The sequence below is a fragment of the Talpa occidentalis genome, unplaced genomic scaffold (assembly GCF_014898055.3).
Source record: "Talpa occidentalis isolate TD23 unplaced genomic scaffold, MPIMG_talOcc4v2.1 talOcc4.11, whole genome shotgun sequence".
NCBI lineage: Eukaryota > Metazoa > Chordata > Mammalia > Eulipotyphla > Talpidae > Talpa > Talpa occidentalis.
The window spans coordinates 14,042,739-14,065,806 of NW_023601104.1; the positions used below are offsets into that span (position 1 = coordinate 14,042,739).

At 39.9% G+C, this 23,068-nt stretch overlaps 1 protein-coding gene across 1 annotated transcript; it reads right to left on the reverse strand.

The window, feature by feature from the left end:
- Positions 1–2,368: 2,368 nt before the first annotated feature.
- Positions 2,369–21,026, reverse strand: GATM (glycine amidinotransferase). The gene is made up of 9 exons (XM_037502409.2): positions 20,874–21,026; positions 19,152–19,370; positions 13,940–14,135; positions 9,057–9,247; positions 8,082–8,219; positions 7,763–7,927; positions 6,801–6,864; positions 5,650–5,766; positions 2,369–3,410 (listed from the first exon to the last, which is right to left on the reverse strand). The coding sequence occupies exons 1-9, from the start codon at positions 20,940–20,942 to the stop codon at positions 3,298–3,300; spliced, it is 1,272 nt and encodes a 423-aa protein (XP_037358306.1). The 5' UTR covers positions 20,943–21,026; the 3' UTR covers positions 2,369–3,297.
- Positions 21,027–23,068: the final 2,042 nt, after the last annotated feature.

A 23,068-nucleotide genomic window follows, 5' to 3' on the forward strand; every position in this document is an offset into this window, starting at 1 on the left:
GAAGCAGCCGGGGATCAAACTGGCGCTGCAGAGGCTGCAGGCAGCTTTGCAACCCAGCGCTCAACCACTGCGCCACCGGGGAGGCCCTGAGCTATATTTTTAAAAGGTGATTATTACTGAAGAAACATCTTGCTTTTTACTAGGAAATAGACACCTTCCCTATAATGTCAATATTAGACTTTTCAGATAAAATTAAATTCTTTTTGCTGGCATTGGGTTTTTCCTAATATGCATAGCTGTTTCCTCTAGACAGTAAGTTACAAAGGGATTGGTGTTACCTAGGATGAGTGGTAATCTGAACTTGTTGGTATGATCTGGATACCTGACATCTGCAGATAACAGCAGATAGCAGTCCTCTACCTGCCACAGATCACAGAAGAAGCCACTAGATTGCAGTGAGTGCTAGAGGACAGATAGAAAATCAAAAGCATCGTAAACAAGGCTGCATGTGTCTTCACAACCTTGACAAAAGTGCATTCCCACAGCGGTGTCACAGTGAGCTCTCTTTGTTGAAATAATTGTCTTGTTTAGTAACAATGCAAAAGACCAGTGAAAAGGACAAAGTGGCAGAAGGTGTCTAGCATGGCTTTGCCAACGGCGTTAAACTGTGATACTGTGTTGAACCCACAATGCCTTTACACATTCAGATGTCACAGACACTTGGAGCTCAGGATAAGGCCTAGAAGGTCTGGCCATATATATCCCCTGGGAATTATTAGTGGACATGTGGGAGGGGAGGACCTGCACAGACAAGATCACCCCAGATTTTGGAACAGAAAAGGCCCAAGGACAGGACCCTATGAACATTCACCTTTAAGGGTAAGAAAGAGACAATCCAGTGAAGGAACTGGAAAATTAGTAAGAGGATGACAGAAACCCAAGAGAAGAGAGATCTTCAAAGGAATCATAAAACCCAAGTATCCACTGTAAATGATTCAGATCAGGGATATCATCAGTACATTTCAGGGATACAATGAAAAACAGATAGCAGGAGACTGGGAAGTAAAATAAAAGGTAAAAAGTAGAGGGAGATGCATTCTTCCTAGAAAGTTAGCTCTAAAGGAAAATGAAGTTTTATTTTAAACATGGTTTTAGGGCCTCCCCCGTGGCGCAGCGGTTGAGCGCTGGGTTGCGAAGCTGCCCACGGCCTCTGCGGCACCGGTTCGATCCCCGGCTGCTCCCCGGCCACCAGAGGAGGGTCCCACATGGCGCGCAGACCTCTCCTGCCGCCCGCTGCTCCCCTCAGCAGTGTACTTGGGTCCTTCTGCCTGCTCTGCTCCCCGCTCTGGCTCTGGTGAATTCTCTCACCCTCCCGTGCTTCTGACTGTACCCAGTGCATATATAAACAAAACAAACAAACAAATAAATAAATAAATAAAACATGCCTCTATAAAAAAAAAAATAAACATGGTTTTAAGCATGACTATTTGCTGGGGGAGGGAGGAAGCTACACACTCAGACACACAGAGGCCGGAGTTATAAGCAAGATGATAATTGATATAGCACGTTTCTCAAAGAGAGAAAGATTAGAATCAAAGGACAGTTGTGTGGATTAGACCTGATCAGAAGCTCACCTGTTTCTGCAGCAGTGAGAGAAGTGTCCCTTTGAAGAGGGTTGAGAAGTAAAGACAAGTGATGAGATCAAGTCTGGCTTTTCTCTTTAGAAGCTTAGCTAAAGGCAAGGAGAGAAAAGACTTGAACCAGAAAATGCAAATGCAGATAAATCTATAGGGGATTGGAGCTGAAAAGCTAAGAGGACAGACACATAGCGGCCTCTATTTTCCCTGTGGAGGAAAAAAAACCCCAGTATCACCAGATAAGAGAACAGAGTGAAGATTTGGAGTTGCCACTGAGGAGAATGTAGAGGAGTATATAACAGAATTGTTGGCCTGTTATTAGCCTGGGGATATATAACCCAAGTGTGTGTACTAACCCACACAACTGTATAGATTCCTTAAGCAGGATTCAGTGCACGTGTAGAACTGATAGGTGTTTCTGTGGTGGACAAAAAAGGACACCACGATACAAAGGAGTGAAATGACCAAAAGCTACGACTTACTTCAATGTGCATCTCCCTCCACTCACCCTTCCCCTCTATTTTTCAGGTTAAAACATTTTGCTAGAAACAGAGACTCTTTCTTTTCTGGGGTCTGGAATTAATCTCTTATATTCAGAAGATATTCCTGAATGAGTGAATCAATTAAGTAAAGTTTAACTGCTACACATTTCTGAATTCAATTTCTAAATTTAAGCTTTTATCTACTAGGGATGAATATATCAGTTATTTCAGAGCATTAAAATTCTGTCCCAACAGCTATATTCCTATAATTAAGTTAATTCAACTGATGCCGGACTCTGATAAAGTCATTTCTGTAACACAAAAGTTTATTAGAATAAAAATACATGTATCCAACATTAAGATTATTTCTCATTGCATGTGGGTTGTATCTCCATTAGTTTTTTTTTTAATACTTTTAAAGTCTGCATTTTAAATAATTTGCATATCTGTTAACAAACCTTAGATTACCAATGATGCAATGTATCTATCAGATAATAAACATCAAAATTAAGGGATGGGAAGTGATGGTTCTATCTACTGCACTAAATATTTCTGTGAATTTTTGGAAAAAGAAGAGAGATTAAAATATATCAATTGAACTAGGGTAAACTGCATGAAAAAGTTTTTAGTGGCGAGTATCACGAAATGTTCAGATGAGAATATTAAAAACATTCAAGCAAATTTCACTTAAATGTTTGCATAGTCTAAGTTATTTTTATAAAACAAAAATAATTAAAAATTACCAAAATTCTTTATTAGAAAAAGAGACAATTAGCTGGTTCTACTCAAGATCTGCATATGTTCTAAGTCTTTTTCTTATTCAGAAAAAAAGAAGTGATACAACATTCACAAATCCAGTAAACAGGGAAAAAAATGAAGATTAGGACCAACATTTCAAGCTGCCTTTTGGAAAGAAAATTAAAAACAGAGGTAGATGGTTAAATATTAGCGGCCAAGTTATACAAATGTCTAATTTCTGGCTTGGTAAATATATTCACTAAATTTTACAGCTGAAGCCAAATAGTAAATAAATTTAGGAATACAGAGTAAGACCTAGCACAAGTTATTTTCCTTATATCAAAGAAAAGTAATAAAAATAAACCAGGCTTAAGACCCCTGTTAAGAATATGATTGTTTAAAGCACTACAGTTCATGCATGTTTTAAAGCAAGAGAATGAACCTGTCCCTAAGCTTCCTAGGTTTATTTGCGGCCCAGCCACAAGCTTCAGCAGGCCTGGTCAATCAAAGTAGGACTGTAGAGTGCCTCGGCGCCGGATATCACAGGTCCAGCAGTGGAAGCCTCCTCCCAGGGAATTGGCATTACGAATGTTAACCTTAATGGTACTGATACCTGCAATGAAAGAGAGACATGGCTGGTTAGATGAACTCACAAGAAGATTCTCCTACAGAAAATCAGTCTAAAGATGGGTAGGAATTCTTAAGTCTCACCCAACCCAGGGTTGTCTTTAGTTTTATTTTCGCCCATTACATTTTATTTATTTTTTTAAAGATTTATTTATTTATGCATATAAGAGCTGGGGTACAGACCAGAGGTGTGGTTGAGTGAGAGGATTCACCAGAGACAGAGTGGGGAACAGAACAGGCAGACTGATTGAAGTACACTGCTGAGCGGAGCAGCGGGAGAGTCAGGAGAGGTCTGCTGCGCCATGTGGGTCACCTCTCTGGCCGGCTGGGGGATCGAACTCATGCTGCAGAGGTTCAGACAGCTTCACAGGTTGCGTCTTAACCCCTTGTACCACCAGGGAGGCCCCCAATTACATTTTATTTAATCCAAAGTCTATTTTGTGCTACTGATTAGTCACAAGCCAATAGGTTAGATGAGCAGATATTTCTGCCAAATGTTCAAAAATGATCAAATATTAAAATTTCAAGCCCTTTTAGGATTTTGCTTTAACTACTTTGTCAGACTATTTTTAATTTCAACATTGTCAATGTAGTGTAGTAGAAAACTATAATTTAGCCAAACTAAAAAGCTGACTTTACCTACTCAAGTATAAGCAGAGTTTATCTGTCAGGATTCACATTACTAGACCACCTAAGAAAACAATGGAACATAACTCGTATTTTAATAATCTGTTTTGTGTGGTCATACAGGTACCATAGCTACTCAGACCATTAGTTTAATCAGGCACCATTTTGTACTTATGTGACAGTTATATGCGTAGTCTAATCAACCAATGGTATTAGGAAGGGTCTACTGTTTGGCACAGTGGGACTTTAGAAAATCTAGTCTCATCCCTTAAGGAACTCATTGTTTTGAGGGGAAAGATAAGCTACCAAGTCACTAAAGGATCCGCAGGTATGGCCAAGGAGTGAGAGGCAGCAGGAGCCACTGGGAAAGCCTTCCTGAGAAGGTGAGAGTAAGCAGAGCTATGAAAAGCAGGAGTAGGGTTCGGACACAGGTAAGGGGTCGGCTTGGGGTAAAGAGTGGACTTGTAGACATAAGCATATATTTCCTGATAGAAAGATGTATCTGTCTTAGTCAGATGTTTAGAGTCTTATTAATCCTGAATTGATTGATAAATTCCCTGTGTCTAAAAAGACTCTATTAAAAATAAAATTATAAATCAGATATTTGATAATGATATTTGAAGTTGAGAAACAATAAAATATTAATGGTCAAAGAACATCAACCTAAGCAATTGGATTAATATTTAACAGAAGCCAGAAAAAATTTAAGATAGTATTAGGGGTCAAATCAGCAGACTGGGCTCATTATATTTTTTATTTTATTTTATCTTTTTGGAGGGGGGCTCATTTTAAAGCTGACAGGCCAATCCTTTTAAACTGATTCTACATTAAAGAAGGATGTGTCAAAGGGCAAATAATTTCTTCTGGGTAGTACACCCAGAATATAAGACATAAATCAAAACATGATTCCATTTCAACAAGTATAATGCCTAGATTTATTTGATACTTAGCATATGTTAAGTATGTTAAGAGTGATAAATATACATACTTCTGACTAGAAAAGTCATGTGAAAATTCTTTCTTTTAATATTTCCCTCAGTATTAGAGTAACTGGTCTAAAGTTTTAATATCAGCATAAGCAAATACCCACCCAAATGAAAAACAATTTGCCTTTTAGTTTAATGTTAAATAACTTACTAACAACCCAGTATTACATTCATGACTCTGTTGACTATACTTAGCACACGTCACTTCTTTATCTATACCTTGATAAGTCCTTTAAAATATGTCATGACAATCAAGTTACCTTTAAAAGACCCTCAATAATTTTACTTGGGGAAGGGCTAATAACCTGTGTGCTCATCTGCAAAAGGGTAGTTCACACATGGGCACCAGGAGGTCAGGTATGCCACAGAAGATTGATAAAGTTATTGCTTAGGGGGTGTCTAAGAAGACTGGGTGCATCTCCAACCTTTTGAGAGTATGACTGTTGAAAATGAAAATGTTACCCATTATAAAATATCAATAATAGCTTAGTATCTCGGAAAGGAATAGAAATTGAATTAGATAAGTCATACATGAGAACTAGCACATTATTTCTTCAGTTCTTCTCATTCAACGTTTTCATGTATAACAACATGTTTCAGTATTGTACATACCCAGCTTTTCAAACATCTTTTGAATTGGGACTTCATTGGCATCCACCATAACACGCTTTTCATCTAGCATTAAGACATTCATAGAAAGCCATTTGGATGACATCCAGAGTGGGTGATCTAAAAACAGCAACAATCATAAACCATGTCTGCTATCAATTTTGTTTAAAGCAAGGATTTGAAAGTGGAGAAATACCTACACTGAAGTGACAACTCAGTTCTTTCAGTGGTTCACTTTCCCAGTGGAACTTTATTTTATTTTTATTTTTTTTTTAAGATTTAGGAACTTCCTGGTGGCGCAGGGGGTTGAGCACAACGCTGTGAGGCTGTCTGCGGCCTTTGCAGTGCAAGTTCAATCCCCAGCCAGCCGGGAGCAACCCACATGGAGCAACCCACATGGCGCGGCAGACCTCTTCTGTCTCGCCAGCTGCTCCCCTCAGCAGTGTGTTTCGGTACATCTGCCTGTTCTGCTCCCCACTCTCTCTGGTGAATCTTCTCACTCCCCCATGACTCTGGCCTGTACCCCACTTCTTAAAAAATATTAACAAATTTTATTTTTATTTATGCATACAAGAACTGGGGTATAGGCCAGAGGTGTGGGAGGGTGAGAGGATTCACCAGACACAGAGTGGGGAGCAGAACAGGTGGATTTACTGAAATACAGTGCTGAGGGGAGCAGCGGGTGAGTCAGGAGTGGTCTGCTGTACCATGTGGGTAGCTCCCTGGTCGGGGATCAAACTTGTGCTGCAGTGGCTGCTGATTGCCTCATAGTGCTGTGTCTTAACCCCTAACACCACCAGGGAGGCCCAGGACTTTATTTTATCTTAAGATGACTGATCTGTATATGTTATAAATCAATACATACTCATTACACTATTGGATTTCATCTTATTTCCTTTTTAAAAAGTCAATTCTTGCTATGGGATGTCATTTTATACTGATTTCCCCCATATTCTCACTTTCATTTTCTATGGAAGGAGAGGTTGCAAACACAAGTTTAGCCTTATTCTAGTATAGTCCCAAGCACTAGATTACTCCTGACTGGGGACACATTACATCTAAATTACTAAATATTTGGCTGCTGTCTATAGGTGAAAGGTTCTCAGTGACTGAAATAATCACTTTAGTCTGTGAGCATATGAAAGAAAACATACCATCTGGGATGACTGGTATTGGAGGAGTAACTATGGTCCATCCTGCTTTCTTGAAAAGATCGATCTGCATGACCAAAAACAAAGCAAAGCAAAAGCTCAAAGAGGGTTAAACCTGCAAGTATTGTAGTTATCATTCTTGTAATTATATCCCTTATGATTAGTAATTCTTTTTGAGATGCTGTCTTCTGAACTGCTAGAATTAAAAAAAAAAAATTAAAATTTCAAAATAGATCATTAGAATTCAATAGAATTCAACCATCTCTATTTTCACATACCCATTTAGTATATCAATAAACTGTATAAAATATGAGTATATCATCTTGGTACTGGGTCTACTATATGAGATACAAATGAATGTACAATGTTTGGTGCCATGGCAGAAAAGAGATTTTTAAAAAGTATACTGGGGCCTAGAAAACAACACAAAATACTCACTCCCCAACAGGAAGTAGGGGCAGTGGGCAGGAGTAGGAGGTTGCAGGTGACAGAGACAGACAAGCTGTAGTGCAGCAGCTCTGTTCTTCCCTGCAGGAAAGGGCTGGCCACAGGAGGCTTGACCCTGTGGAGAAGGAGAGATACCCACTGCCCAGTGGTATTGCCCTATGCATGCAGCATTCATCTTATTTGCAATTTAGCTGATGTGGAACCTCAACTACAAGAGATAAGATAATACCACTGTGATTAAAAACAGGTACATACACACAAATGTGAGGCTTTAGTAGTGAGAAGTAGTCAAAGTCTGATGACACCATACTAATTCTCATGGCTACAATGTATATTTGCAAATGTGGGGCATCTTGTAAATAAGCAATCCAATGTTTGATTATAATGATTCTGACACTGCTGACACTGCTGAATTTGTCATTTTGAACCATTCAGAACAATAAAGAACTATGGAAATATTTAAAATATAAGTGGCAATTATTGCAGTTGCTTTAAGAGATTTCTAAGAATTCTCTTACCTGATGACATGGTCGATCAGGGTTGGAAAGAACAAGACCAGGTCCAATGATGTTGAAGGTGGCATCAATATGCATTGGGTTGGGATCTTTAAAAGAGATGATATGCACTCTATAGTCTGGAGCAAGATGTCTACGCATCCATTCAATGCCCAGGTAGTTTGTAACCTGCAAGTAAAAGGAAGGCACAAATCTATAAAGATTTGGTTCTATTTTAGAAAACTAAAAATATTTAGGATGAAAGTATTTTAATTGGAATATTTAAAAAAAACCCAGAATGTTATTTTTTCAAAAGCATTGTCAAAAGCAGCCTTTATCAAACCTGGCTTCTCTGGGCAAAAATATCTCTTCCAGCTCGAATAAAGTCAGCAGCATCAAAGCATGGCTCAAACTCAGTCGTCACAAATTTTCCCTGAGCAGCCAATTTGTGTCTATCTTCTACAGAATGGATGGGGTAATCCTAATTGGAAAAAGAATGAGCACACACAATGCACTGGTTGTAAGGAAATTCTACAGGAGATTCATTACTAAGAAAATTAGTTCAACATCATCACTTCTCAAAATACTACTATCCTGTCCTAGACTTAGACACACATAGGAAAGAGTAGACCAACAATAAAAAAATATTTTTAATAGTAGGCATGATAGCAATTTCCTGATACTTTGCTGTGTCCATCAATGAATAGCTGTGTGCCTTTAGGCGAGTTTTTCTCCCTGGAATAAAATGATATTGCTGCCTCATGGGGTTGTTGTGAGAAATAAACAAGGCTGAGGATATAAATAAAGCACTTAGCTCAACACCTGGCACAAGGTGGCACCAAATAAAATGTTAGCTATTATTACTATTTATTATTATCACAGTATTATTTACTCTTATTTTAATCATAAAACAATCATTTTCTTCTTTTTAAGGATTTATTTATTTATACAAGAGCTGAGGTACAGGCCAGAGGCGTGGGAGGGTGAGAGGATTCACCAGAGACAGAGCAGGGAGCAGAACGGGCAGATGGACCAAAATACACTGCTGAGGGGAGCAGTGGGCGAGATAGGAGAGGTCTGCCACGCCATGTGGGTATCTCCTTGGCTGACCAGGAATCAAACCCGCACTACAGAGGCTGTTGACAGCTTCACAGCGCTGTGCTCAACCTGCTGTGCCACTGGGGAGGCCCAAAACAATCATTTTCTTAGAAGTAGGTAATTTTCTCAGTTTCTGAATATATAACAAATACAAGGTATCAGAGAATATCTCAAACTTTATTTAGGAAATTACTAATAAGCCTTATAATTAGAAACTTACCTGGTCATAAAGCTCATCAGCCATTGTGGGCTTAGGAGCTGTTGTCCACTTGGCTCCACGGTGGAAGTAGTCTTTGATAATGGATCGATATGCACGGTACTCAAAGAAGCGAGCGCGCCACGCCATGGGAGCCTCAATAATCTCATTCCCCACAACAATCAGGATGTCTCGAGGCATTGCCCCATATAAACCTGTCAGAGCCAAAAATTTCCATAGCAACCTCAGTGTAGGGATGATGAATCAAAAAAAAGAAGCAATACAGTTTTGTTCAAAAGAGGTCTTGAACCACCAGGTTTTCTCTTTTAGTAAGCTCCTTCCTTGAAACACAGAAATAGAGTTCTTCAGAGAATGTCAGTATCACAAGATAGAAATTGGGCCAGGGATCAATTCTAGAACAATAAATTAAAACTAAACTCAGGCACAAAATCAATCTTGTAGCACTGTCAATTAATAATAAAATGGGAAAGTCTCTGTTCCCCTCCTAACTTCTGTTCTTGAGGAAAATCAAATGAAATCCACTGTTCTAACATAAGGAAATGTCCATAAGGTTTAGAAAAAGCGCTTCTTCGAGACATGCCATATTTAAACAGGAAATTCTGCGCCCGTCTGGACCTCACCAAAGCTCTTGTGTGGAACTGAGAAAGGGCTGTCCACACAGTCAGAAGTGAGCTGAAGGTCCCCACCAGCCAAGCTCTGCCTGGCAACGAGTTGGAGCCCAGAGGGGGATCCAGCAATTTGGTACCCAGCAGGCGATCCAGCCACCGCCAGGGTAGTCTGTGGGACTTCAAGACCCACCTCTGGAATTAAACAAATACAGAAGGAGGAGATTTTCAGGGACAGCGACCATTAACATAGCCATAATACCACTGCCCTACTGGACTTCTGGCATAACGGTATTGGACTTGATTGGACCACCAGTTCCCAACATCCCAGAAAGAGCACACCAAAGAGATGCCGGCCAGTACCAGTGACACAGTGTCCCAATACATAGGACAAATTAAAAAACAAGCAGCAGGGAGAAGAAAAATTATAAGCAGCCAAGCACGTCCCCAGGGAAAAGATACACCACAAAAAGTCAATCAAATCCCAGTGACTTAGAGGAACTTATGAGTATTCCCAATAGAGAGTTTAAAATCACCATGATTAAAAAACTGAAAGAAGTTGAAAATGATATGGAAAAAATAACGATCAGAAGAATGAAATTGAATCCCTAAAGAGGGAAGTGAAAGAAATGCAGGAAACCAAAGGATTAATGGAGGTGCTAAAGAACTCTGGGAAAAGCAATGAAAGCAGCAAAGATGAAATGGAAGAATGAATAAGTACTTCTGAAGACACAGAAATAAAAAGAACCAAAACAGAAAAAGAAAGAGAAGTATGAAGGAAAAAGAATGAAGAAAGATTTGGGAACTATCTGACTCCATGAGGAGAGGAAATATAAGAGTTATATGAATCCCAGAAGGAGAGGAGAAAGATATAGGAACAGAGAAAATATTCAAGGAAATAATTGAAGAGGACTTCCCAAACATGAAGAAGGAGCTGAAAATGGACATACAAGAAGCAAGAAGAACACTAAACTTTCATGATGAAAGAAAAAATACAGCAATATTAAAGCTCCCACGAATCCAAGACAAGGAAAAAATAATGAAGCTGACAAGAGGGAAGAATATATAACATACATATATAATATATATGTATATAATACATATATAATATATATGTATATAATATATATGTATAATACATATATAATATACATATATAATACATATATAATATATATGTATATAATACATATATAATATACAAAGGAACACCAACCAGGCTGACGTCAGACTTCTCCGAAGAAACACTATGTGCAAGGAGAGAGTGGAGGGTCATAGCCAACAAACTCGAAGACAACAAATGCCAACCAAGTATACTCTATCCCACAAAGCTTTCCTTCCTCTATGAAGAAAGAATAAGGACCTTCCCAGACAAACAGAAACTCTGGAATTTCATTACAACTAAGCCCCAACTCCAAAAAATACTACAAGGAGTCCTAAAGCCAGAACTAACAGAGGGATGAATAAGAATGAAACAAGACAAAAATAAAAAATTAAATAAATAAAACCAGAGAAAAGACAAACAAAATGGCAAATACAGATGTTGACATATCAATATTAACTTTAAATGTAAATGGACTAAACTCTTCAATAAAAAGACACAGAGTCACAGGCTGGATTAAGAAACAAAACCCATCCTTTCGCTGTCTCCAGGAAACACATTTAACTACAAAAGATAAAAACAGACTGAAAGTAAAAGGATGGAAAACAATCCTACAAGCAAATGGACCAAAAAAGAAGGCAGGAACAGCTATACTTACATCAGATAAAACAGATTTCAAACTCAAAAAGATAAAAAGAGACCCAGATGGTCACTACATTATGATCAAAGGGACAATATATCAAAAAGACATAACACTCATTAACATATACTCACCAAATGAAGGAGCACCAAAATATATCAGACAACTATTATCATCTCTGAAAACAGACATCAGAGAAAGGCCATAAATGACAAGCCCATAGCCAATATGCAGTAGGAGACTTCAACACACCACTATCAACTATGGATAGATCAATGAAACAAAAAATAAGTAAGGACACTAAAGCTCTAAATAAGGATCTAGACCTCATGGGCTTAACAGACATCTTTCATCCAAATGAAAGAGGAGAACTCACAACAGACACAGTAGAAATCCAAAGAATAATCAGAAACTACTATGAACAGTTATATGCAAACAAGTTCCACAATCTGGAAGAGATGGACAAATTCCTACAACTTTACAATCACCCAAAGCTAGATAAAGAAATAGAACACCTAAACAGACCAATTACAAGCAGTGAAATTGAAATGGCAATGAAAACTCTCCCCCAAAACAAAAGCCCGGGACCAGATGGATTTACAAATGAATTCTACCAAAAATTCAGAAATGAACTAGTGCCTATCCTTCACAAACTCTTTCCAAAAATTGAGAAGGAAGGGATAATAACAAACACGTTCTATGAAGCCAACATTACACTAATACCAAAACCGAACAAGGACAACACAAAAGAAGAAAACCACAGTCCAATCTAATGAACACGGATGCAAAAATCCTCAATAAAATTTTAGCTAACAGAAGCCAACTGTGTATCCATAAGATAATTAATCACGACCAAGTAGGATTCATTCCAGGGACACAAGGATGGTTCAACATCTGAAAATCAATCAGTGTAATCCAACACATCAACAAAATGCAATAAAAACCATATGACAATATCAGTAGATGCTGAGAAAGCTTTTGACAAAGTACAACACCCATTTATGATAAAGGACCTTGAAATTCTCAGGATACAAGGAACATACCTCAACATCATAAAGGCCACATATGACAAGCCCATAGCCAATATCATTCTCAATGGTGAAAAGTTAAAAAGCATTTCCATTAAGATCTGGAACAAGACAAGGATGTCCACTCACCAATGCTTTTCAATATAATACTGGAAGTCCTAGCCAGAGCAATAAGACAAGAGAAAGATATACAAGGAATCCAAATAGGAAAAGAAGAAGTCAAACTATCACTATTTGCAGATGATATGATAATATACATAGAGAACCCCAAAAACTCCACAGAAAAACTAATTCAACTCATCAATCAGTTCAGTAAAGTGGCAGGATACAAAATCAACACACTAAAATCAATAACCTTCCTATACACAAACAATAAATCTGAAGAAGAAATCAAGAAAACCGGGCCTCCCTAGTGGCACAGTGGGTTGGGCACCATGCTGTGAAGCTGTCCGCAGCCTCTGCAGTGCCAGTTTGATTCCAGCTGGCTCCCACATGGCTCGACAGACCTCTCCTGCGGCGCCTGCTGCTTCCCTCAGCAGTGTATTTCATCTGTCTGTCTGTTCTGTTCCCCGCTTTGGCTCTGGTGAATTCTCTCACCCTCCCACACTTCTGACTCTACCCAGAGCTTGTATAAATAAATAAATAATTAAAAAAAAAAAAAACACAAAAGGGCACCTGCACCCCTATGTTTATAGCAGTACTGTTTACAATAGGTAAGCTATGGAAGCAACCCAAATGCCCAAAAATAGATGACTGGATCAAGAAGAGTGGTACATATACACAATGGAATATTACTCAGCAATCAAAAAAGATAAACTCATGCAATTTGCAGCAACATGGATGGAGCTGGAAGGGATCATGCTCAGTGAAACAAGCCAGAAAGAAAAAGAAAAATACCAGATGGTCTCACTCATAGCAGGAATCTAGAAAACCTAAATAAGGGACCAGGAAAAAACCTAATTATAATAAAGTAAAAATCAAAATCAACAAGCAACTATAAACTAGTGACACACTATGGGGGGGAAGGAGGGAGTAGGATCAAAACAAGGGGGGGTGGGAATTGTATGGGGACTATAACCAAGATGAAAATGCATACATTGTGCAAAAATGAAAAATGATATAAAAATGTATAAAATTACAAAAATTAAAAAAGAGAAAATAAACACACAAAAATTAGTCAGTCCAAGAAGTCCAGAAATAGAATTTTGATCCAATCTTTGTCTTTGCTAATGCCATTATTTATAGAAAACTATGAAGTAAAGGCTGTGTATTAAGAATAAAACTTACTTAGATTGAAAAAAAAGTGCTTCTTTCAAGGAGACTGCAAATGAACCATGTGTACACCTTTACCATGTCAAAAAGAACCAAACTGTTCCTAAATAATCTTTAAAGTTCTGAAGGGCTATTAAAGAAAAGGAATAGAGCTCACAAAGCATCCAGGTTATCTCCTTACACATTAAAAAAAATTAAAAATTCAGACACTAGCAGTTTAGGTATCTGGTATTTCTTACCCGTAGACTCAAAATCAGGAGTTTTATACTTCAATGACCAGTCAATGGGGTCAGGTCTCCTCACTGTCACGCCTTCCATTTTTAAAATATTGCACATTTCTTCAATTTCAGCAACAGCCTTCTTCAGGTGATCTTTGGGAAAATAATGGCCTCCATGCTTTTGGTAAAATGGCCAATACTTTTCATATGTGTTGGCCTAGAAGCAGAAGAAATGTAAATGAAATAGTTACAGGGAAAAAAAATATAACATGCAATAGATTCATAGTCAGTGAACACTGATTTGTATAATATATGAGCATGTCTTATCCCATGTTATTCCCAGCACTGAGCAGGGTTGGTGGTGCAGGTTGGCCTTTGTGCTTTCCACCCTTCTGTCAACGTGTCTCATAACCACACCTCTCACCCCAAATCCAGACAAGCTCTCATACTGCTTCAAGTCCTTTTGTCATAGAAGAAAGTGATCAGGTAAATGAATACACAATTTTCAGTAGCCAGAGAAAAGTTTAACATTTAGCAAGAATCTATGAATTATATGCATTTTAAAAGATGATGCATGGAAAATAGTTGAATGTTCAATCAGTTTGCTAAAAATGACTTAACAACAACTAAATTAATTGAAAGGGTGAAAATGTAGAATTCTTCGTTCAGATTGTTTTGCATATGCCTAAGTTCTCAGTCAATTTAAAGAAATGCACTGGGAAATGTACATGATGCGTATGGATGTATTCATATGCATACATGAATCAAGATAGACGAAGCAGAATTCTAAGCAGAAGATTCGAATGTTAAAACCAAACCAAACCAAACCAAACCAAAAAAAACCCCTTGGACCGTCATCAAAAGATTGGCAAAGCAATGTACCTTTCTATATTTGAAGTTAAAACATTTAAAGCAGACATTTAAAAAAAAATTTCATTATATCGTTGATTAACTGGCCAACTACCAGCTTTGATCAATCATATAAGAAGACTTTCATTCCAAATCAATTTCAGATAGTAAGTGAAAGGAGAAAGGAGAGAAATTCAGAAGGCGAAAACTCAGTAAAGAGAGTGTGACTAGCTGCCTAGTTCTTTAATGTCAAAGACAATGTCTTTTCCAGATTTTCTGCCTCTACCTGCATTTTCACCTCTGTTTGATACAGAAAAGCAGGCCTCTCTCTTATCAGTTCAGTAGTTAACTGGAACTGAGCCTGCTCAATAAGGGATAAGAATTTGAAAAACAAATCTTTAGCAAACACAAAGGATGCCAGAGAAGCTCTAAAACAGGGGTTTGCAAACTAAGTACATAGGTCTATCTGGTCCCCAGCCTATTTTTGTAAATAAAGTTTTATGGGAACACATCTATTTGTAATTGTCTATGGTTACTTTTGCATTACAGTGGCAGAGGTGAGACCTATGGTATGCAAAGTCTGAAATATCTGGGCCGGTACAGGAAAAGTTTGCTGACTCCCTATCCATACTATTAGTTACTTTATTTTGTAAGATCTACAGGCAAACAATAGGCTCAATTTTTGGTTAGCAGTATTACACATCTGAAAACTTTTTAAGATCATTCCATTCATTTAAAAAACAAAGTCAAACAAGATGCATTCCACGGTTTTCTACTCCTAGGAAGTCCTGCAGCAGCAATCAGAAAGAGAGGAAAATAACCACTCTTTATATTCCTCTCAGACACTTCCTGGCACTACTCATCCATTCACCACTTTCTTCTTCTCATGCCAGGCACATCCCTTACAATCCACTAAGGGACAAGAAGGCTTTGAAAAGTTAACACTAGATTACAAGCAGATGCATAGTCATGTTGATCTTGCCGGATGCATTCCAAAGCATCCTGAGTATTTGTGCAGAGTGAAGCTTGCCTGATAATATAAAGTAAACTTTCCTGAGAACAAAAAGTTGTTTGAACAAGTGTAGAGTTCATACTCTGCTGAGGTTGGACAAAGTCCAAATGATCAGGGCACATTACACTTTCCAAGAGATAATTGGAAATTATTTACACTTCCTGATAAATGAGTTAGCAATCATTTACTGTCTGCAACTACATTAAATGCTTACAATATGCTATTTTTAATAATCTATTACCGAGTTGTAGCTGCATTCTTAGAAACTTTATAGTCTTTCAGAGTCTAAAATCCTTAAGGAGGAGCTGTCAAATGAATTTTAAATAGTGTTTTTAGAAGACTAGGAAATTTAGATAGAAACTTCTTATTTATCCAGCTGCAAACTTATATTGTATTAACCTTGACTGACTTTGTATTTTTACAAGAGGTCTTTTATCAAGGGCATTGTTTTAAAAAAAGACAAAAGCAAAACAAAAAGTGTGTATCTGATGAAAGTATTCACTATATTTTGCAAAATAAAAAGTCACATAAATTTTAAAAATTGTGCTTCCTGACAACTACAGTGCTCATTCCCATAAAATTCTTCTAGCACTTACATCTTTTAACATGGCTTATGCTTACTCTAATTTCCTATAAATAGTTTACTATATTAAGTTATCATTCATTATTCTGAAACTGATTAATACTTCTTTACCATTTTTTTCCACTAGAAACTAAGGCCTTGCCTTCTAGGGACCATGCATGTCTTAGATATACTTTCCTTTCCCTCAATGCCTAGTTTAGTACATGGCATAATGCAGAAATAATCAGACAAATTAATGAAATCAATATTGTTAATGCTACTACTATCTACAAATATGAGTTGGGGTTTCATTCTTTAAAATATTTAACATGTAACCTTTTACCTTCATATTTTATCTTGTGAGGTTGATAGCAAACCTCCCAACATCTTCATTTTACTAAAGCCAGGAATTTGTGGAATTTTGCATAAGGTCAAACATCTAATTAACTGAAACTTGCTATCAAGCTTTTATCAAATACCTAATTCAATCCTGGTCTCCTGACTTCCATCTGCCATACATTATGCCAGCCCATGAAATAACAAAGTCTAAAGTCATAAATCAAGTGACAAATAACTCAAAATAATGTCTTGAGAATTCTGATTTCCTAAGATCACATGGTATAAAAGTCCATGTTTTTAAAAACAAGTAGAAGGATAAACTATTGCTTGAACTTGAAATTTAATTTTACTCAATTAAAATGGTTAGGGGATGGGGCATCTTTTCAAAAAAGACTTTAAAAGATCATGCCTTTTTAAAAACATGTGGATGGTAAATAATTTGCCATCAAATTTTAAATGTATGAAAAACAAGGGCAGAACAACTAGAAGAACTTGTTACTTTTCCTTTGCCCCTGTCCTAAAGGTCTAACTCAAGAATCTTTTTTTTTTTTTTTTTGAGAAGACTTCCTAACTCTGCAGCACTTGGTTATTACTTTTTTTTCTTTTAAAGATTTATTTTTTATTTATACAATAGCTGGGGTGCAGGCCAGAGAAACGGGAGGGTGAGAGGATTCACCAGAGACAGCGGGGAGCAGAACAGGCAGACGGACCGAAAGCACTGCTGAGTGGAGCAGCAGGTGCGACAGGAGAGGTCTGCCACACCATGTGGGAATCTCCCTGGCCGGCCGGGAATTGAACCTGCACTGAAGAGGCTGCGGGCAGCTTCATAGCGCTGCGCTAGACCTGCTGCGTCACCGGGGAGGCCCGACTTGGTTATTACTTTTCCTTAGCTTCCTGACACTTCAATTTAACTGTCTTGCAAGTTGGTTGGCATAAATAAAATACTTTAGCATCAGTCTTCATTTCTATGAACATCTTTATTCTATGAACATCTATGCTAATATTTCTGAAGCCCTAATTCAAGGTAGACAATATTTCTGATAATGATAACAATGATATAACAGAACTTATTTCTTTAATCCACATTATAAATAAAAATATAAATAGGAAGAATTGAAATACCTTGAAGAATATATTTGTAAACTATTACAATGGAGCTTAGTCCGTGTCTCTATGTGGACGGCACTCCTTTAGATATGGGACCACATGGAGTATACACAGAATACTAGCTCACAGAAGCCATGGCTATAAGAATATTATACATAAAGAACATTAAGAGTTTCAAAAAGGGTGACATTACTTGTTGTGAGAGAAATTCTTAAGGCTTTCTGGAGATGCCATTGGAGCTTGGTGGTAGTAAGAGGAGTAGGTTTAAACTGCAGACAAGAGGGGTGCAGGAAGAGACCTAGGTGAGAACACAGGCATGAGGCTTGTTTGGGGAACAGGGGACAGTCTAATTTGGTTGCTTATATGATTGTCTCATAAAGTCTGCTAAAGACCAGTGAAATAGTAGAGGTGAGAAGAACTCAAACAAGAATGAACATTTGCTAACCTGCCATAATAATATGTATTTTTAAGATGAGCAATAACTGAAATGGGAAGTCCTAGAAAGGCAGACATGAGCCAGATTGTGAAGGCTCTTGAGAACCAAGTAGTGGGAGACAGAGTAGAATGAGAACATACTAGAGCAGGCTGATGATAAGATCAGATTTTAGCTTAAAAAAAAAAAATCACTGCTAGAAACTGGAAAGTGGTTTGGAAAGAAGAGCGTAAATGGGGGAGACCACAGGAGTTAACTGCAATAATACAGACAGTAGATGAGGTCCTGACCTAAGATAGCAGCAGAGGGATGAAGGCAAGCATCATTTTAACAAAAGATTTGTTCAGTCTTGGGGAACAGATGTGGATAATGCTACTGAAAGAAAAATAAAAGATAATTGTTTGGCATTTTATCTTGAGTAAATAGGAATGCCAAAAACTGAAAGGAAGGAAGAAGGATCCAGTTCAGCAGAGTAGCTGGCAACGGAACACACGATGCACCAAATTTGAGGTCGTGGGGCAATATCCATTAAGAAGTTAAACGCTGGTCTGGACAGAGTTCAGGACAGGAATGTGGACCATAGCGGAGGTGAGAGCTGAAACTGTGAGACCAGCTAAGAGTAGAGGGCCAAAAGTGAAATTCTGTTCAATCCCAACACAATGGACAGTGAAAGAAGATGTAAGGAATAGTGAAAGAACTAGAATCCCCAGAAAAGGCCTCTCATAATCCAAAGGAAAATGTTATCATTTGTGTAAATGGTGTCAAATACTATGGAGCTCTCAAGTATGATAACTTAAAATCAAACACCCGATCTGTGAGGTCCAGAGCAAACTAAAGGGAAAACAATAATAGAGGCGCGTGGGAGCAGAAGCCAGAGTGCAGAAAAGTGAAGCATGAACCCACTTCAGACCTGAGAATACCCCTGGTTTACCTTCACCTCCACCGTGAATGGTGGAACACAGGCGTTTTCCGCTCTGCCCACTATCACTTCCTCTAAGGGGTCCCATTCGTTGTAAGAGGAGACTGGGCAGTCCTTGGGCAGAAGATCTGTGGCCTTGTCATCAGCTGCACAGGAGTTCTGGGAGGAAGCCGCAGCTGCCTGGGTGCTCTGGAAAGTTCGCTGCACCCAGCCTGTGAGAGTTCCTCCAAGCTTCCAAGAACAAAGAAAAGATTATTGTGTAGAACTTACAGTACTTTGTGGGGGGGGGGCGGAAAAAATAAAGGCAGGATGAAAACCTAGGACACCAACGTCAGACATTTAAAATTCTTTAGGAGAGGGTTAGTATATAGTGGGTGGTGGGCTTACAGGTGAGTTTTACCTTGTTTATTTGGACATTATCCTTTTATCTGTTCTGTTAATTAGCATAACTTTTGAAACCCGCTCAGAAGATCTTGTCTCCAACAAAATACAACCCCATTTATATCTCAGAATCGTGTTCTGCAGCCAAGATTTAAATAACTTTTCTGCAGATGATGGGTCACTCTCTTCCCAGAAAATCAAGTTGCTCCAGGCCTCCCTACCAAGTCCAACTCCAGGAGGGAGCCTCTCTTTAGTATCTTTATAAAGAGAGAGCCTCTCTTTACCAATACGAGGCTTTTTTTCTTCCCAAATGAAAAATGCAGAAGCTGTAAACGATCTTATTTTTCAGGATAGTCAGCTTCCATGTAAAAATTTTCACCACGGATACACACTTCCCATTCTTTCCTATTTCAATCCTGAGAGTGAGGAAGGGCTCTCGCCTCTGTTTTCCAGATGGTCCACAGCACCTTGCCAAGATAAGGATTAACCCTGGCACAAATTTAAACAAATAGAAGATCTAAGAACTTTAAAAAACGCCTTTTGAAAATGCAGGGTCTATAAAAATCTAGAACAGGGAGAGTCCCTTACTCCCTGGGCAACCTAACTCCCCCACCCACCTCCCCAAATCTCTATCCTACTCTTAAAAACTTAGGAGGGATGGAGGAGGGGAGAGAGCCAGGGTGAGAACCAAAGCAAGAGCGTGACAGCTGTGCTGGAACCAGTTGCCAAGAGGAGCCAAACTCCCCTTCTATTCTTGTTCTAGCACCTAGGGAGGGTCTGCAGGCGCATGCTTACATACCAGAGAGGCGAGGGTGGGGACCAGGCAGAAACTCAGTACCGAAAGAACTCGCTCCAACTCTTCTCGAGACTCAGCTCTCCATGTTACACTTAAAAGGGGCCTGCTCGCTCCCTCTCGGACCAGGCGCCCCACTTTGCCTCCCCACCTGCCCATCAACCCTACAGGTATTTCCCCCAAAGCTTCCTAACTCTATACCCATTCAGGACCCTGAAACACAGTAACCCCACTAAGAAGGGTCACTCTTGCCCACGCCACCTCCCCCTGGGCCCGAAACTCGGTGGGGCAAAGCAAGCTCCAGCTGGGGAGAGCGGCACCCCTAGTGCTGACCGCCAACGCCGCCCCAGACCCGAGAGCAACTGCGCCCTCGGGGTGGGGCCCCAACGCATGCACCCCTTTCGGGGGACACCGCCAAGCTCCCGGCTGCCAGCAAAGGCTCTTTAAGCCGAGCTTCCAGGGGGGGGATCAGAAGGGTCTTTGTCCTGCAATTCTGGCGCAGGGAAGCGAGGGAACGCAGGGGTGAGCACGCGACAGCCGCTCCAGGGGCTGGCACGCACCCGAGACCCGATGTAGTGCACCGCCTCCGCGCCTCGGCTCCCGCCGCGCAGACACCGCACCCGCAGCATCGCCCCGCGCCCGGCTGGTCCACGAGCGGAACGTCCCGGCGCTCGGCCAAGCCCGTGAGAACCTCCCGAGAGCGCGCCCCGAGCGCGGTGTGCGGGCGCGCGGCCGGCGGCCTTTTGTAGCCTCGCCCCGCCCTGGCCTCTCCCTCCTCCCTGCTGCTCCTCCCCACTCCCGCGCCCCATTGGCTGCGGGAACAGGTGGCAGGGCCAGTTCAGAGGGCCACCCCGAATTAGGAGCTGTCGGGGGAAGCGGGGTCAAGTCTCTCGGCTTTGCCCTTTTTTAGCTTGTCAGTGCACCGACTGGCTTCTGATGCGCTCTGCTGAGCCGGCTGGGGTCTGAGGAAGACCCACTAGGGTCTCAGGGAATGGAGAAGACCCGACTTGTAATCTTTAGAGTAGATACATATATTGTTTCAAATATAGTTTATGGATTTAAATATGCAAAGCATGAGTACAGCCACACGTCTGCATGCATGCAGGTGCATCGACCTACTCGGTCACTCCAAAGTGAAGGTGGTTTTGTTAGGGGGAAAAGGATGTCCTAAAGCTAATTCCATACAGGCTTCGTGGACTCCACCCCCACCCCAGGCCAAAGCCAAAGACACTGGGAAAGAAAAATCCCACCACCACCAAGGGAAGGTGGCTGGGACCTGAGGGTGGGGTTAAGCAGCCAGGTTGGTATAAAGGCAGACACGTGGGCTTTGGGGGGGGGGTCCCCCATTTTGACTCTCCGCCAGCTCTGAGAATGCCTTTGGGTTTCCAGGTCGTCGGATCGGGTAGGACGCATTAAAGACTTTATTTCCCTGTTTTCTCCCTGAGTTGTACATTTTCCTTATTTCCTTTTCCCTTGTAAATAAACCTTTTGTTAACCTTTTGTGTGTGCCTGTAGTGGAGTATTCATAAGTCCCTTTTAAGCGCGCGGGTGAGGACCCACAGCCAGGAACCCGTTCAATATCGGGGCTGTCCTACAACAGTTTCTTAGGGCAATACCAGCGTTGATAATACAGGGAACTAAGTGGAACTCAGGGCATCTGCTCCCCAGAGTGCTGGGCTTTCCACCCAACAGCCCCTTACTGTTAGGTGTTCTTGGAATACTTGCTCTTTCAAGTACTCTGACCATGTGCCCCTGGCGTGAGAAACTCAAATCATGAAAATAGAGATCAATGTGGGGCAGAAATAAGGGAGGCCTACAGATATATTCTTCCCTTCCATTTTATGTTTTTAATTTTTTGTTTCCATTTGAATCAGATACAAGTAGTTAGAAAAGTAGCTCCTTAACAATGCAAAGTCTTAATTGCTGCAGAAATGCCCGAAATTAGAGAACTCGGGTTAAGCTTTACATTTTTGGTAGAAAGGTAGAGAGACTTGAGTATTTCTTTTTTGTACTTAGAAAATATGTAACTAGTCTTAATAAGCTTTTCAATTCTGGTGTCTCAAACTTGTTTTCCAGAGTTTGTTGAAAGAAAGTACCAGATAAGTAGAATGTCATGGAGGAGGCGTGGAGAGAGACTTGGGAAAACGGGCTTTTTCTTCTTGACTCAGTTATAGGCTCTCAGGAGTCTTGAATTGCAATCGTCTTATCCTCAAAGGGCGAGCAATTGCTTTTAGCTTACTGTCCTTCACACACAGTTGTTGAGAGGACCAAAAGGAGACCAAAATTCTGTACTTGCAGAATTTGGTGTGGCACTAAAAGCTATACTAGTATGAGATGATAATTTATCAGCTCCAACAATAAGGAGACCTCTGAATGCAATAATACAGTGGAAGGAGTAGGTCAAGTTTCATATCTTAACTCTGCTACTAACTTGCTGTGTGGCCCGGAACCAAATTCCTTTTCTAATGAAGGCACCATACTTCTAGTAAAGGATCTGGAAAAATCTCTAACAGTTCTCAAAATTTACAAATAACCTTCTCCCAGTGATTGAATACAGCACCTCTAACGTCTAATTGTCTCAGTGTACTGACTTAGGGTGGTCAGAGATGTGTTCCTCCTCCCAAAAGAATTTAAGAGTGTGGTAACAAGACTTGGTATTACCCTGTACTATTTCTCTCTGACATCTGAGGACAATCCTCAGGTCACTCATTTAAAGACACTTTTAATTTGGGATGTGTAAGAACTGGGAGTGCCT